The following is an 18,593-nucleotide window of genomic DNA, read 5'->3' on the forward strand; positions in this document are numbered from 1 at the left end:
TCGACACTTAAGCACACGATAAAAAACACAAAAATAAAAAATGGGACAAAAAGTGTACATATGTAGACATGTACGTAACTAGTTTTCATACATTCGAAAAAACAAGATAATTAATCCATCCAAGATGAAGATAAAAAAGAAACAAAAACGATCCAACCATAAAAAAACTGATTTATTAGCAGAAAAATCAATAATAATAATCAATCAGTAATATCTATTCGTTTTCTTTCCATTTTATTTTCATTTTCACTTCTAAAGATCCATAATTTTTATTTTACATCCGAAACAAATAATTTCATATTGTCACGTATTGAAATTACCAATTTCAGAAGCAGACGAAATTTTCCCCAAATTTTTCGAATAATTTCCTAAATTATTTAAAATCGGAAATTTTGACAATTTTACACAATTTTCATTTTAAAAAATCCATTATGTCGAGTATAATTACTTGTACAGGAGCTGAGGGGGATTTTCTCCATTTTTTGCCTTCTTCCGTCTCTTTTTCTTCGTTTCGTCCTTTTTTTTAGATTAACGGCCTGCATGCATCCCTTGTATCCGATCCGCAGAATCGCTCTCGACAACATCGCATTGGAATATCCGTTTGAGGGTTGCACCCCTCAGACGCAAGGCTCTGACGTGTACATTCGACAAAGGGATTTTTAGCGTGGAGGAAATCATTGGATATCGACCGTGTTATCGTTCAAACGGCGGTGTTTGATCGATATTTCGTCGACCAAGGCTTTGATACGTAATGGAAGAAAAAGCGAGAATGGAAAAGTAAATTGCGGAGAGGAAAATTTAGATATTTTCCCAAGGAAGATTTATTTTTGAAGAGATGGAGAATAGGACTGTCTTACATCAAATGTTTGTACGAATAGTTTCTTTCGTATTCTTTAGTGATGCATATATATATATATATAAACTTAACAATTATTAAAAATTGTAAATTTGGGGAAAATTAAAAAAATTTAACAATCGTAATTTTCCTCATCATTTATTCAAATATTTCCCAAAATTTAAGTCGATCGTATTACAATTGACGTCGATTACTTTTTTTAACGCTTAAATTTTCAAAAATGAAATCGAAAGACAAAGATCTACGCCGCGAAGAAATGAGTGGAAGAAGATTGACGGATCGAAAGAAACCGCATGCTCCCAACACAAACAGTATATACGATTAATAATTCTCGCGGACGTACGATTGTTACTGAAAGTGGAGATCACCTAACACGTGCGACACCTTGGCCCACAAGAGGGGTTTGACCCCATTTTTATTGCGGACGAAACGAGCCTTCCACGCTCCGCGAGAAGAACAAGTGTCATTGGTCGCTAATGGATTAAACGAGTTCTGGGGAGTAAGAGAAAATCTTTCGACCGATGAAAAATTTATTTTATTAACGCTCCCTTGATTTAACTTTTTTTTTTATTCTTCTTTTTTCTTTTTTCTTAAGTTTTAAGAAATTTTCTTTTTTTAATCAAGTATTAATTAAGTGATAATGAAAATTAGAAATATCGAAGAAAGAATAAAACTGTTTTCTTCGATATTTTCTTTCTTGGGATATATATAACAAAATTGTAACGATAAAGTGGTATAATTAGAAATGCAAAAAGGATTGGTAAAGCATCGAACACTTTGAATTCGGCGTTACGTTAAAATAATTGTATAATCGATCATATAAACTGTCTCTCGCTGCGTATGTCCTTAATTCTCTTTGTCCTTGGTTCCTATGTATTCTCGTGTTTATACTCTTTTTAGTATCTACAGAGAAAAAAAAGTTTCATTTTAAAATTAATATTACTTATCACGTAAAACCTATTAACATCTACTTATTAACGTCCATGAGTTCACAAGTTTCAAATGAAATATCATATTCTTTATACGCAGTTAGAGTTTTATTGTTTTTAATTTTATTACTATCATAGGGAGAAAATGATGAAAAAGATTAGAGTTAATTCAAGCATAATTTCAAAAAGAAGAAATCGTACGAGCTTATCTTATTTTTCTTCAAACGTTATATAAAATGTTTCCCGATAGCAACTGTTTCAAAAATATCTCTGTATTTATTGCACGATGCATATACGTGCAATCGATAAAATTATTGATGTATTTTGTGTGAATTTATTAAATTCGAATACGAATCGATATATATTTACAAGTTCTATTAAGAAAGAGAGAAAATGCACTATTTAACACTTGTCTTCGTTGTTAATCGAGGTTAATTTGAGCTCGCTTGGACCAATTTCTAAGGGAAACAGTGCTTCTAAATCGTCAAATGAGACCGTTCGCTTTTTCTTTCTTTTTAATAATCTTGCCCCCTTCTTTCTCCCATAATCTAAATTGGCATATAGATCCAATTTCGAAGAAAATCGTTTGAATTAAAGTCAAGGATATCCCCTGTGTCCCTGCGAATTAGTCAATGGGAGCCTAGCTGTTAGCAAGCGCAATTGAATAAACGTTTTTCTTTTTTCTTTTTTCTTTTTTTTTTTATACCCGTTAAGAATTTATTTTAGCAAACTGGGTCACTTTAATTAAAATACTACCCGCCGTTCTTTACCCGCGATAGTTTGAAATAAGTTGGGAAACGCGCGTAATAACTCGAGTATTATCTTCGAACAAAGGGATGCACATGTTTTCAAACTCTCTTTTGTAAATTTTCGAAATTTATCCACTCGCGAGAGATTGGTTCTTTGTGCGTTAAAAATTCCATTTTTGAGGTAATCTTGCGTTTTGACAGAATTTCCTTCCATTCTTTTTCCCATTCTCTCGCTTCCTTTTTCTATTTAATCATTCAGCGGTGTAAACTCCGATCAAAAATCAATGCCTCGAGAATCGTTCGGCTCTTTTCTCCACGATTCTATTTCGACAGATGGAAGTGGATCACAAGCTCGGGTCGATCGATCGTGTCATCATCTTCGACAGCTCGAAAGTGCGATACTCGCGGTCCTCTGTCTCTTTCCCCCTTTACACCGTGTGTACAAAGTGTGTCCTGCGAGCTCTAACGGTCTTCTGCCTTGACCGAGTTGAGCGAGGTCCGTGTCAGATCCCGTGTCTTGACTTTGACTCCGTTTTATCGTAAAAGTCATTTCCACGATCGTCGTTCGATCCACCTCGAGATCGTGGCAAGAAAGATCTAAAGAAAGGAATCGAGACTCTTGTTTTTACTATGAGGGGGAGAGGGGGCATCCAGTATGTGCGAATTTCGATTTATCTTTAATTCCCTAATTCTATAAATGATAATAAAATGGATAAATATTTCATTCGAAAATGATCATTCAAAAAGGAGAATTATCATTGTGTTATTAATAATCTTTATTGAAAAGAATTGGAAATTTAAATCTCATTTCTAATAAAAAGAGTCAGTCAATTTTGTTAGAAAAAAAAGAAAAAAGATTAATAAAAGAATCTAAAGAAATTTAAAATTGACATTTCATATTGTGTATGTAATAATTATATTAATATTGTATTTTCTATTAAGTATCCTAAAGTAAAATTTAATCACGAACGTGGATTAAAAAATATTCTCTTAATTAATAAATCTTAAGTATTAAGATAATCTTTTAAGTATCTAAAAAAAAATAAGAAAATACCTTTATTCATTTTATATTGCAGAAAGCAAGAAAATATCAATGTCTAATTATCAAAAGATAAGATATATAAATTTCATATCTTGTCAATTAATCGCACACTATTTTTTATTTTATTATTACAGTGATTATTTCTTACATATCACGTTGAATTACATTCTATTTATAATTAAATAGAGTATATACAAATGATTGAGATTAAAACGATACAAAATAAATAAATGTAAAATCATGTATCTATCTACTCCTTACATAAAAAGATAACGTATATTTGAGCGATATAAATAGACCAAAAGATAAAGTAAATCATTTTTGTCGAAAAGTAAAAACGAAACGTAAGATACTTCGCCGCTATTTCAATCCCTAAATAAAACACGCGTGCCAAAAAAAAAAGAAGAAGAAGAAGAAGAAGAAGAAGAAATGGTACAAATGGCACGTTAACGTGGTATCGATCGTTTACCGGTTGCCTAACAGGCATTCATCCGTTTCCATCGCGCTTCTTGAGCTTTCTTTTTTCCACATCTGGCACCAACTCATCTTGGACCGTCTCCAACTCGCCTCGGCTCGCGTGTTCTCGCGATGCTGCGCCGTCGTCGTCGTCGTCGTCGTCGTCGTGCCATTCCTGAATCCTTAATGCGACCTTATCGAGGTCTTCCACGAGGCGAGCAGACCGGACGAGGAAGTGCGGGAAACGGCCACACGTGAGGTCGAACGTTCCTCCAAACAATGTGACAATGTTACCTTTGTTTTCCTTTATTCTGAATTATATCGTTGTTATAGTATGCTTTTTCTTCTTTTTTGTTTAAATCTGGTATTATCGTAATATCTTTCTCTACTATTATATAACGTTCTATTAATAATAACGTATTTAATTTTAATAATAGTGGATAAAAAAGGAAGAAGTAATATTTAGAAGAACTAATATTAGTTAATTGGTAGAATATAATCCATTTAAATTAGTTTAAATGAAAATACTTTAAACGAGATTATGAAATGATTATTGGGAAATAAAGATGAATAATTTTTTAAGAAATAAAATTAATTAATAAAAGTAATTCAATCATAAAATCATGTAGAAGTAATATTCATCAAACGGATGATATTTCGAAAATAATTTCAATATATATATATCTGTTTGTATCTAAATACGGTAAAATATCTTTTAAGAAAAGAATATTATGACAAAGAGAGATAGGTAGAGATAACGTTATGCGGTATAAATAGTTTTTCTATAGATGGACAAGTAAAGGTCATATGAAGGTTTAATACTTTAAATGGAGATATAGAATTTTCGATCGACTCGTTATTTCTCGCAAAAATATATTGAATTATTTATGTCGAAAAATCATTAGTTCAGAAAATATTGTAATTTGTATTATGTAAAAAACAGAGAGAATATTTTGTAGAATCAATTTTACAAATTGCAATATCTCCTGAACTGATAAATAAATATTAATATTATTTTTTATAAAAAATAACGAGTTGCATCGATCACATTAAAAATTAGAAAATTTCATTCAAAGAACTTTTTGTAATTTCTTTACACCAGATAATTTATTCTTCGTTCAAAAGGGAATTTTTTAAAAAAGCTTATACAAAGCTTTGCTTAAGATTCGACAAGCGTGAACAAAATTATAAACAAGGAACAAAAGAGACAACAAATGAGCTTGCGTTATACTTCGAAATTATATTCTCTTATGAAATAAAAATATTTGATAACATGTTGCAATGTTTGATTTTTCGTGTAACAGCGTTCTCGTGTTTAAACAAACTCTTTAAAAATATATCTTTGTCAAGAACAATAAAATTCTTTCCTTGAAAAATATCTCATTGTATTTAGATAAAGACATTGTACGAATTATTTCGCAAATTTTACTTTAAAAAAGCAACATGATCTAATATTATAACCATCCTCCAAAAAAACAGTTTCATAATCGTTCAGTTAAATCGTAATTTCATCAGTGATATATCTTTCAAAGCCAGATCATCTAAGAAACGATTAAAAGTCAAGAACCGTGATTTACATTCGATCGACAGATATCTGGCTGGTCGATTAGTCTGTATTGAACTGTTTCTATTCGACGAATGGATACTTTTATGATGCTTTTATTTTAGACCACTGTTCAGCCAGGGGAAATCTGTGGGGAGAGAGTAGAATAGAGAACTCTGTATCCTCAAGGGTGAATTTATGTATTTGGTTGGGAATTCGATTTGTTTGGAAAACAATTTCAACTAAAATCTAATTTAATACCTAATAATTTTAAGATTTTAATTATGAATATTTTAAAAAATTATCTAAAAGTAATCGTCTACGATGGATTTATGTATTTTGATTTATGCATCAATGTTAAAAGTTTCAATTTTATTAGAAATTCCAATCGAATCGGCGATCTTGAGAGTGATATTTATCAAATCATTGTTATTTCGATAAAAGAATCGTCGAATATCGCTACATCTTCTTATCGAGATCAATGATGTTTGATAGAAATCGAATTTTCTTGAACGATATAATATCATCGTTTGAAATCAAAACCCTAGACCGTTCAACTCGAGCATAAAGAATTTCCGATCAAAGATCACTGACTAGAACAACGAAGAACAAGAATCAAACTTTCAATCGAGGTTCGTCGACTTCGAGCAACGATTTTTCAATATTCGAAAAAAACACCGAGCAAAAATTATTTACCACAACGAAAACGAAACAATAGCACAACCTTCGATTCGAATATTTTGTTCCAAAGAGAAAAAAAAAAAGAAAAAACATCCCCAACAATTCTCAAATCCAACAAGAGAAAAGCGGCGAAACGCTTCCAATACTTACGAGACTATGTTGTGCACACGTAAACACACGTACACGAGTTTATTCGCCATAGCCAGCATGGTGTGCGAGCATAGGTGGTTGCTTCGTTCTATCGACCGAGCACAGCAGCTCGTCCCGTGACCTGACCTCGTCTGAACCCTCCGTTCCTCGCTCTGCCTCGCTCTAACACAATCACCTAGCCCACCCCTCCATCCTCCCTGTGTCTCTCTATTCGTCTCTGTCCCTCTCCTCTCCCCTCCCCACCTCTCCTCCGGCCGCCTATTATATACCCCCCGTGCCTCGAACGACGGTAGTTTCTTCCACCCTGCACAGTCACCATCTCCACAGACCTCTCCTTGCTTCCTCCGCCTCAACCGTACAAGAACCTTTCCCCCTCTCCTTCTCTTCCTCTCCCTCTCCTCCCCCCGGCCACTTTCCACGCAATATTAGCGGCCAAACTGGAACAACGCCCGAAACTCGGGCTCGTACCGGGCGACACAATCGGTGTATATGTTTATATATACATATATATATATATATATTGGGTGTTTCGTTGATGAGAGTTGTGTACAGTTGTGGTTATAAAAATTTTTCATTAGGAGGAGGATAAAAGAGCTTCAATGATTTTTGATCGAAGCTTTTTTTCGATTAGGTTAGGTTATGTGTATTTAATAAGAATAGAAGAAGAGTGGAAATTAGATTGAGTGACGTGATTAGGTTAGGTTAGGGAGAGACAATTAAGCTTTTTTCTTAGGAGTAAGAAGGAAATGTTGTGGTTTTAATTTAGGTTAAGTTTTAAATATATGATTGATCGAAATAAGAAATTATCGTTTCTCGTATGAATGGTAGTTAACTTTTATTTGATTATTCGCTTAATTCGGATAATCGTAGTTGGAACGGTAAAACTTTTGATGGAACGTTACGTAACGACGTCCCATGTAAAATGCAAAAACTTTCCATTCCGACCCAATACACACGCTTCGTCCCTTCCTATCCTTTTTTGCACGTTTCGTTTCGTTCCTTATCTATAGGCGAGTTATGTACACTCGTAACGGACACCCTAGATTTCGTGCCGCGTCCCTGAGGATCAAGGGGAATCGGTGGAAATTTCCATCAGACGGGGGAGTGCAAGTCGATGGAGCTGGTCGTGGAAGAAGCGAGGTTTAAATGGGACTGACGGTTTAATTGGACGGTGGACAAAGTTTGTTTAGGGTCCTAGGATTCTGATTCGTGGCGGAAAAGAAAGTGTTCGCACCGTGTTAAAAGAGAAATATACGAAGGAAAATTTCTATTTGCAAAGTGTGAAAGAAACTTTAAGATCAATCATTCGATTCCAAGTAGAGATTGTATTATTATTAACGTAGTTATTATAATCAAATTTTTTTCTTTTAAATTATTTGTATCGAATAAAAGAATAAAAATTAATTTGAAAATTTAATTGAGAATCGATCGCAAATTAGTTTGAATTAATTTTCGTATTTAAAGAATTAAAAAAATCATTGAAAATTTATAAAAATGTAAGAAAATAAAATCTTTATATTTACATATCTGTGTATAAGTATTTATATCATTTGAATCTATTTCAAGTATCATTTTACTATTATATAATATTTATTTTTCTTATTCTTCTGAACGTTAATTATTTCGTTTTTAATATTAACCATTTTGTTATTAATATTTTATAATACATTTATTGATATTTTAAAATGAGAATATAAGACGTTCGTGATATAAGAAGAGCACTTTAGAAAGTCTATTATTTAATTTCTGATTTTAAACATCGCACACTAATTTTCCATCCCTCTAATAAAAAGAAAATACATCCAAGAGAAATGAAGATAACACATATTTCACACGATCCTGAACAAACCATTGTGTCCTCCGCTTTCGAAATTTCCGCCGTTTGGTCCTGACTTTCGAAACACGTTTACTTTGACTCTCCATCGATTTCACGGCTGTGTGTATACCATCTCCGACGAGAGGGGGAGGGGGAGGGGATAAACTCATCGATAATCGATGAATCGGAACCAATCGGATAAAACCAAACACAACCACGTGAAATCCCTCTGAAAACAATTCGAATTGGCGTTAAAAATCAGGGGGATTGGAAAGTTGGTAAAAAAAATCCGCGCGTAATTCCGCGAGGAGGCGTTTCAGAAACTTTTTTAATATCGAACAACCGGAAACCAGTCGGAAGCACCGGCAGGAAGCACGCGTTTCCGCTTCTCCTTTCATACGCGTGGATACAAAAAAAAAAAAAAAAAGGAATCGTATCGATATTCGAAAGTGTGCAAATGGAGCGAATGTGAAGGGGTTGCGCCACAGGGGACGCTTCCAACTCATTCTAAATTATAGCTTGCGCGTTTATTGTTGGAGGAGAATGGGTTAACCCTTTGCTATTTACGAATAGTTAGACGAGGATTCCTGGTGTGAATCGTATGATCGAGTGTCTCCGCTGTTTGAATTGTAGGTAATTTTAATATTAACTCTTTTTAACGTACTCTCCCCCCTCGCTATCCCATGGCAGATACTCTTTCTCTGTTTTAAATTTTCATAGCATTCTGACATTTGAAAAATATTTTGTTCGTGTAAATATTTTTACGATATTTGTATAAAGCGATCGATCAATTGTTTGTCACTGTATAATACCAGGGAATCTTTTAATTTTTTTCAATATTTTAAATTTTAAGACAGTGATTTTTCATAAGGAGGATTAAGAAGTATTTTATTCCCTGTCTTTTCAAAAATACAATTTTTCCTGCTATTAAACTTTTAGAAATTTCGAAAAAAATTGAACATTACATCAATATTTTATTTTTTCATTTACATTTCGTCTGTTTAAAAATTTTGAAAAAGAATTAGATTAACAATCAAAATATTCAGGAATAAAATTTCAAATTATTTCCGAATTACCAAAAAAAGAAAAACAACATAACTTTACTTAAATTATCCGTTCAAATTAAATGCAATAAAATTCAAATCCAACGATTAATATTTATCGCTCGGTCCATCGCCATCCGAACCACAAAATCGTTAACCGACCAACCACAACCGATCCAAACCATCTGCAAACCCGCATAAGATTAACTCACGGACCGTCGTATTCGGGATTTATCACGAAAACAGGCTAGAAAGTTTTTCGCCTGGCGGAGAGGGACGGAGAACCGCATGGGAAGGGCTCATTGTTCATCCCTGTCGTGACACTCATGGCGGTCCGCGTTATATACAGGTCTCCGGATGCATTGAAAGCACAGGCTTCTTCGTGTCGCTTCGGGCAGTAACAATGCATAATAATGCTCGAATGGGCTGTATGAATTCAGATTCTGGCATCGGTCGCAAATAAGTCGCCCTTGAAAGAGAGGGGACGAGAAGGAAAAAAGACGTGTGAACGAAAATTGGAGAGGAGGAAAGGAGACGGAGAGTTTTGCACGGAGAATACGTGAAATGGAAACGGAGAAAGTTTGTGCCGGGAATAACCGTAAATTTTTAGGAAGGGGGGGATCGTTTGATGTTTGGATCGAAGGAAAATAGGAAGGATTTCATCTTGGAATTTTAATTCATCTTAATTAAATATAACTTTTTCCAATATTTTCGTGTTTTTTGTTTGAGTTGAGTGAAAAATTAATATTTCTAACTCGGTTATTGAATTTTTTCTTTTAACATTTTCGTTCTTTTGTCGAATAGAAATAGAATAAAAATAAAATCGTTTTTATATTATGAATAACCAAAATATATATTTTAAATATAAAATTTTAATTTTAATCTCTTAATGATATCTTGAAAGTGTAGTAAATCTATGAAAATAGATCTTTTTCTTTAAATTAAATTATACATATTTTTTTAAATACATCACTCGATGCAAGTCATTTATGAGTCGAAAATAAAGAATCATTTCAAAGCATCAAAATTTAACCACATATAAAATTTTTCATCTTACATCATCTTTTGACATAAATTTTATCTACCGTGTCCAACTAATTCCATCAAGATCCATGACACAAATTGCACGCCACGTGCAACATCTTGTTACTTCACAATTTTCTTAAATCACATCGCGAGGAGAAACTCGTTACAATTTATCCGTGAATTTCACGCGAATTCTCAAGCACATCGAAGGCTGGTCCAATTTTCATAATCATTCGAATCGAAAAAGCGAGCCAAGGTACATTAAAAATCCCCCGAATCGTAAAGAAAGGTATAGCTTCACACACACACACACACACACACAGTAATTCCCTGGCACGTTTCCTGACGTTCGTTTAATTCCACGGGTCTCGTATTTTCATTTGCAGTGAATAAAGTCGTCGCCTGGCCCAGGGCTAGACTTCGAACGAACGGTGTTAATTTAATTATTCATCTGCCAGTTCATTAAAATCGAAAGGGAAGAGGAAAAAGAAAGATAAGGAAAATTGGCTTTTTAAATATTGAATGATTTAAGTTTCAGGCAATATTAAAAATTTCTTTAAATCTTTCTTTTGGAATATAAAGAATGTTTCTAATGATCAAATGAAATGATTAAGAATCATATATATATATATATCTTTGAGCACAATCAATATCAAAAGTGATCCAACTTTTGTCGTCCAGCTTTTCTAGTTATTGAAATATAATCGTAAATCATTGAATTGTAAGTTAATTCTTTTTTCGGATAAAAAATTGAAAATTCGCGACAGATGAGAATTTAAAGCGAGAAGAAAGAGAAAAAATAAGGTAAAATAAGAGAAGATCGATGGAACGCCACGCACCAGTTTTTATGGCGGGCACAGAAACAGCTGGACCGTACAGGCGAAAGCCCATTCCATCTCGAAATCGAAATCCCTCTATGGCTTTTTTGTTTTTTTTTTTTAACGGCGAAGTTTCATGGACTAGAATTCGTAGAATTTTTTCAAGAATTCTCTTGTATTTTGAATAAATATCTTTAATTGTATTCAGAAGTAATGGAGAATACGTATATCCTCTCTTGGAATATTGAAAGATCGATATTTCTATTCGTTTCTTTAAAAAAAGTGAAAGTGTTAGAAATAATAATACATAAAAATTTTTTATTACATAATTAAAATCAGGTTGAGGTTAAAAAGGAGAATGAATAATTCAGAATAAATGTTTTAATGTCTGTAATTAAATTTCGATCACTGAATATTCCAAAATTTCCAATGACTGATGTTGAATTTAATTTTCAGATTTAATATTATTAATTTAATAAGCGAATAATTCCTTTTTCTTTCATCGTAAAAAGAGAAACAGATATCAATAATGCATTGCGATATCTTTCTGAAACATGTCACTATAAATTCTGTTGGAATCATTCTAAATCGGCCGAATAAACGCATTTGGAGAGCAATGATTACTCGGTCGCCACCGTACTGACATAACTGCGAATTAATTCAGTTCAAGCAACAGGCTCGTGCCAGCATTGCCATGAGAAAGTTAAGTGACCTGTATCAAGCACTTACCTTCCCTCTCCACAAAATATTTCGAAAAATTGATCTAAATATTTTTTTCACTTACACTGCAATTAGTTTCATACATCATTTATAATATCGAATCACGTTCCGTGACATGAACGATATATAATTCAAAGTTATAATTTAAAATTTCAATACTAAAGTTAAATAAAAATGAAAATAATATCTAATATTTCAATATCTTATTATTATTCATATTATATCATATTAATTCAATTCTAATTCAGATCTTTGAATAATAAATAATAAATAATCAGGGATAATTATGGATCAAAAATGAATGAAATAAATAATTAATAATTGCTTAAATTTAAAAATTTAACTTCCAGATTTTTACTTCTTCTTATTCGAAAAGCGATATTGAACGATAACAAGGCACTCGATGTGAAGAGAACCGTAAATATAAAACGTTTTATTCAATATGTAAAGTTTCTCGATTATTTAAAATCGAGTCGACAATGATCGTCTAAACTAGCAGATCCCCTTTAGGGATTATTCACAGAGAGTAAATAACGATTAAAGAGAATGAAAGAAGAGCTTGCTTTCGTTGGTTCGAACTGGTCAAGAGACGCAATTGGTCCAAAAGGAACAGACGGCACTCACGGGACAAGAAAGTGTCTCTTTTACGACGACAGCTGCCAGGCACTCACGATTTCTCGAAGCAGACGTACATATCGCTTGTATTTAGCAAGCTTCGATTCTAGTAGCCGTTTGACAACTTCGAGGGTCCTTTGGGAAGCTAAGTTTCGTGAGAATTGTTCAGTGAAATTTGAACAGGTATTTGTCCATTATAGATATGGATTAATTCTTAAAAAAATTCAAAGTTTCGTGCAAAGTTTCGGTATAATTATCACCAAAACAATCAAACTTCCTCGCTTTTAACACGTTCTGCCGAACTTAGAGTACTTGTGCTAATGATCTTAAAAGAATTTTTCTTATTACTCGAGACTGATCGGTTTCATTATATAAATTCATATCTAATTTTTATATTATTAATCAATAAATCAATCAAACACATGACGTTATGTCATGATTTATTAATAAAATCAGCGTGTATCTCGCAATTATTTAATAAATATTTACATGCATTTTACATAAGCATACAACGAAGTTATAAATAGATAATAAAGAAACTTAAAATTATCGAAGAATAAACGTTTATTGCGATTTATTTTTCACTGTGATTCCCCACTTGGAAGGGAATTATAGGTAGTCACGATACGTCAGACACCGAGGAAACGTTGACACGAAAAGGAAAAATGAAAAAGAATCAAAAGCATAATAGAGTTTACATGACACTCATCGCTTACTCTGGGGCGAATGAGACTCAGGGACGTTTTTTTAAGGGGGTCAAGGGGACCCTGCGCCCCGGGGCCATTCTTATTAACGCTGACTTTTTTTTCTTTCTAACTTGAATTCAAATTTTTCAAATTTTTCACAAAAAGGGAGACTTATTTTTACGAACAGACTTTTCAGAAAACTTATTATTATTCCTTCTTATCTTATTTCACGTATTCTTTTCTTCTCTAATTTGTTGATAAGTAAAGTTATATGTATAAGCATATCTTTGAATCGAACGGATCATGAAGCAGAAATCCGTTCTTTCGATGACCGACGCTTTGAGAAAGTTATTCAAAGCGTGACATTAATTTATGGATACAGCAGTATCCGTATCAGTCGGCGAGATTCATGCAACCTTAAACTTGCATCCATGCGTATGATTGTATAAAATTGTTGGTTTCGCTCAAGTTATGAGCATGGGTAATATTTCCTACTATTAAAGAATCGATTTCGACGCAGAATTTCAATAGATCGATCGTAAAAGTGATGTTGACACAATGTTTAGATAGACAATGGAAATACGATTTATGCCAAAAATGTTACAGTGTTATATATTTTGAAATATTAGATTGCGTATATGTAAAGTTTCGTCTTACAAAAGATTTTTTTTTTTCCTTTAATTATAAGATGACCCTTCTGTTATATTAGTTTACGAATACCGTATTCTCTTCACAATGTCACGACCGTCGTGCGTGATTCCGGTACGACGTCACGGTCCCATTGACGCCGACCACAACCACCTTAAACACCCATAAAACATTTTCGTGACCTCTTTTTCACGTAATTCAACGAACAGAGGCTTGTTCTCCATTTCCGGTGACATGAAAGCACCGATACACTCGGCACGCTCGAAAAAACCTTTCACACGTTCCGGCGATATATTGTGTATACCACTGAATTCGTAAACGATATTCCCGGTTTCATTACTGATTTGAAAGCCCTGGGTATACATAGTATCGAGAGCGGCATGAATAATTCCATTCTATAATTATCTTGAAACTCTACCGAAAACCCGTAAATATTAGACAAATTATATCACGCGCGTTTATAATCGTAACGTGCACATGCATCTGCATGTATCATCAGAGAATGAAAAGATTGGAAGCATCAACGAAAATATTCTTGTAAAGAGTGTCACTTAGAAAAAAACATATGTGTATTAACCAGAAACCTTTCGAGAGTATATTACGTATGATAACATAGTTCGTATAATTTCGCAGCAGCATGCCAGAAAACGTGCATTCCCGAAGAGGAGTTTCCTGTAGGAGGGAGCCTTGGGTACCCGGCGGTGAACCATCATCGTTCTAGCACGACACGAGGTCGCGGAAAAGCACGAGCATCGTCGAAGCGTGCACGAATACGACCGAACCGTAACGAAAGCGTACGAGGCCACAGATACAGGGGTGGGGACTCGCAGACTCTCAGTAGTCGAATTCAGTCGAGCCAGCGCCGTGATCGGAGTTGGAATAGTGACTGGCGAACAGTGTTCCGAGCAGGCGTATCCGCTCTCGGTGTTCTAGTCGCTCCTTAATCACGCGCACACGAATTAATTTGATCGGCTGGCAGGCCCGAGATCGAATATTCGAATCAGTCGCTTCGTTTTTTATTCGTCTCTTGTTTAACCGTGGGCTTCATACGCTTTTATCGTTCTCCGTCGTGCATGTTCATCAATTTATACAGTTTGTCGCTATTCGTTTAACCGTCCCCGCTGTGATTGACTGTCGCGAAGGCCTTTTTTTCCGGAGCCGCTACAGACACGGCAGTGAAAATGCGGTAGTGACAGTGGTATATCAGAGACAGGGAGAAAAAGAGAATCCCTGAGTACGTTTGTAGGCGCGAGGACGCCACGAGTTTACTCGATAAAAATCGAAGTGAACGAAATTAGGGGAGAGGCTCCTTGAAGCCAGGGCCAGAAGTTATGTCGAGTTCGTGTGTTCGAGGACGAGGAATTTACGCGCATGTGTCCAGTGGGATTTAGTGTCGGCGATAAAGCATTCTTTCCAGATCTGGATACCTTGCTCGCAACACCTACGGGACCTGGATTATCTCATGTCAGGATGGCGCTGGCGCGGTACGTATTTTCCACTGAATCGTCGAACCTCCTCGTCATTGCGTTTAGGGTGGGTCTTTGCTCAAACGTGTTTGTTTTTCCTCTTTCGTTCCCGATGTTATTAAGTGTCTTTATTGATCCAATACGACGTCCTATACAGCAACACATATTGACCTTAAAACGATGTTTCACTTCTATTATAATGATAATATTTTACATAATCATATTCTGAAAAGGATTTAATTACACTCTTCGTAAAAGAAAGTGTTCTTCTTTTATGAAATACCGGTGTCCCTTTGTTTTGAAGTATTCTGCCACAGATGCCGGTATCAGCCATAGAGTGCGCACTGGTCAACGACCCATCCCTGCCATAACTATAGTCAACTGATTTAACAGATTTATACATTCTCGGTGTATTTACATAGCTGTCGTGTGTTCTTTCGACATGATGCGTATGATGCCGGGACTCGTTATTAGTTTGAAAGTTCTTGGTCAAGTTGCTTGCATGGCGAAGGAAAGACGTCAAGGTTAGTACACCTTTTTACGTTAAGTCGACCTTCCGAGTACGATGCGGGCTCCGTCACGGTTCGACAATCTGCCTTTATACTGAAACATTTGACCGTGAATATGAGTCGATGGAATTCAAACGTAGAAACATTAACAGCGACCTTATCCTCCGGTCGTTCTCTTTCTCTCTCTCTCTTTCTCTTTCTCTTTCTCTCTCTTTCTCTCTCTTTGCGGCTGAAAATTCTTCGATCGACAAACGGTGTCACTACACGCGCGTCTACATGTGCCTACATAACATAATACTCGCGCGCGCATATAGGTTAGAATAACTGTCTTTTCATGTCAAAGTTTGATTCTAAAAACAGCTATCTATCGTGAATAATTTTATACTATATAACGTGTTTACGTGTATTGCGAATATTATTTTCCAACACAATAATCGTAAATGTGTTATCATTTTATATATATACATATATATATACGTATATGTATATGTATATATATATATATATATATATATATATACACATATATATTACTTTCTCTATCAAATCTTTTTATCAATACTATAGAAGACGTAGCATGGCAGTAAACAGCCTTCACCGCATATACTTATATTCGTATACGATTGAATCGTGACAGAACTGGCAATGAAGCTTTCTACCAACTCGACGTGTTCATATGCCATCGCGAACATAACATTGCCTTGTGTTCTAAACTGTGGACGGTTAGAATTTATTTCTTTGTAGTCGAGCGTTCCTTTATCTCGCGGACGCAGTGAAGGCCTCTATTGTGATATTTCGTTCAACTCAGTCGAATGAGTAGGGGAAATAATGTTGGAGCGCACGAAACGTCTAGTAATTGAATATAGCGAATTAAACAATGGTTGGAATCGTATGGGTGGGCAAATGGGCGTACGATCAGTAGTTTCGTCGATAGACCTTCTCTTGATGGAGACTATTACTCATTACACTTCCTGCCCAGCGGAACGCTATCGGCCAAAGTGATGAATCACGAAGCTATAAACAGATCTTCGACTTCATAATTACAATTTAATGAATGCGGCCACAATGATTGTGTGGGACTTCACCTGTTATTAATCTTGACATTGCGTGAACTTTTGCGCGAATTTCCATTTGCAACGAATCATTCTAATAAGTTATTTAATATTTTTTTGGATTTTTAAATTATTATTAAATTTTTTTTTAAATTGAAAATTTCGTATTTCACGTCAATATTAGATAGATAAGATTTTTTTCCAATTTAAATCGATACGATATATTTCAAAAAATTGTAAAATTTTTAAGATATTTTTTTTTCTTTTTTTTCTTTTAAGTATTGATAAATATTTGAAACATTAATATATTTTTAAGAATTCATGGTGTTAAATTCTCGAAAGATTTGAGATGATCTTTTGCATATTTGTTTAAAATCGATAAATATTCAAAAAATATTTTAATCATATTTTTTCTTTATCGTTGATCAATAGAAAATTTATGATGTTTATGTTATTCAAGTGATCTTTTTTTATTTCTTCAGAAATCTTTTTTGATTGTTATCTTATTTTTGTATCATTATCATAATTCACATACGTAATAAAAACTCTTTCTCTTTATTTCAAATAGAATTTGAAATAAATTTTTAATTATAAATTTGAATTTTTAATTTTGCTTTAATGGTTAGCGTTTAAATTTAAATTTAAGAATATTTAGATACTTGTTTAAATTTTAAATTTTTCATCATGAATTTTTTGTTAATGAATTTTAAGTTTAAAATTAAATATTTAGATTTCAAATTTCGACTTTTAATTTTCTATTCAACAAAATTAAAATCGAAATTTAATTTCGAAGAATCTAATTGTTTGTCACAAAAAGAATTCCCGTAGAAATGTTACATATTATTTTCCTTATATCTAGTAATAATAATATCTAATGATAGTATTGAATAATATGCAAATTTCTCGTTTTCAAAATTATGGAAATCGTAATTAACCCATCTCAGTTTCATTTCCGAGTAAACTAATTCCGTATAACGCAGTTCAACTGATTAACCAATCATGTATTAGCATAGATTAATTAGAGAGACGAGCGTTGTTCCGCGGAGGACACTTGTTTCGCGCTGCGCGAAAGGCAATTTTGAATCATTAACATAACTCAAAGCGAATCGAACTGTCGTTTCACGATCAATCAGTGTCGGTGAAAATTACGTTAAACGTTTTACGATGAGAATTGATCGATCGCACAGTGGCAATTCCTTGCCTAGGACAGATGTCTATCGAAACAATTCTCTTTCTACGTTAATCCATGAGAAAAGTTTATCGAACCATGGAAAACACGATGAAATTGTTATTAGATTGGAAGAAAATTGTAGATTATTTTCAGAATTTCATCTTAGAATTTTCTTTCGAAAAATTCTTTTAAATAAAAAAATAAAATAAAATAAAAGAAAATTCTCGTTTTTGAACGCATGATATAATCTATATTCAACATAAATGAATGTATTTGAAATATCTAGTATTCGATATTATAAAAATCTATAAATTTATTTAATTATATTTTTTTAATGAAATGTTTCTTCAATTCTGTATTCACGTGAACAATATAATTTAATATATAATTCGAAAAAAACTTCATCTATACTGTTGTTTGAAAATTCTTGGAAAATGAACAAAATATCAAACTAAACATCTTTTTGTTTTTCTCTTTCTCATGTTAGTGATAATTCAGATTTTAATTATATTCAAGAATATAAATACATTTTATTCGTATTCGAATACTATTTATAAGTTTTTGTAAATTCATATTCTATTTTTAAAAATATATCATAATATAATTTTTCTAATACA

The 18,593-nt window shown here is 33.5% G+C and overlaps 1 protein-coding gene and 1 long non-coding RNA gene across 6 annotated transcripts in view; one reads left to right on the plus strand and one right to left on the minus strand.

Annotated features, from left to right (window-relative positions):
- LOC108000731 (protein roadkill) overlaps positions 1–18,593 on the plus strand; it is a 158,409-nt gene that overhangs the window by 95,435 nt on the left and 44,381 nt on the right. For 2 of the 5 annotated variants that reach the window (XM_017061278.3, XM_062085388.1), the window contains exon 4: positions 14,412–15,262. In XM_017061278.3, coding sequence (XP_016916767.1) covers positions 15,150–15,262 — 113 coding nt within the window. In that variant the 5' untranslated portion in view covers positions 14,412–15,149. Of the gene's footprint in view, positions 1–14,411; positions 15,263–18,593 lie in introns of those variants that run through there. The other 3 variants (XM_017061275.3, XM_017061277.3, XM_017061276.3) reach the window with 3 other exon arrangements.
- On the minus strand, positions 3,660–6,740 carry LOC133667366 (uncharacterized). Its single transcript, XR_009832796.1, has 2 exons — positions 6,407–6,740; positions 3,660–4,302 (listed from the first exon to the last, which is right to left on the minus strand). It is a non-coding gene; the product is annotated as an uncharacterized LOC133667366 (long non-coding RNA).

Source organism: Apis cerana, linkage group LG15 (assembly GCF_029169275.1).
Source record: "Apis cerana isolate GH-2021 linkage group LG15, AcerK_1.0, whole genome shotgun sequence".
NCBI lineage: Eukaryota > Metazoa > Arthropoda > Insecta > Hymenoptera > Apidae > Apis > Apis cerana.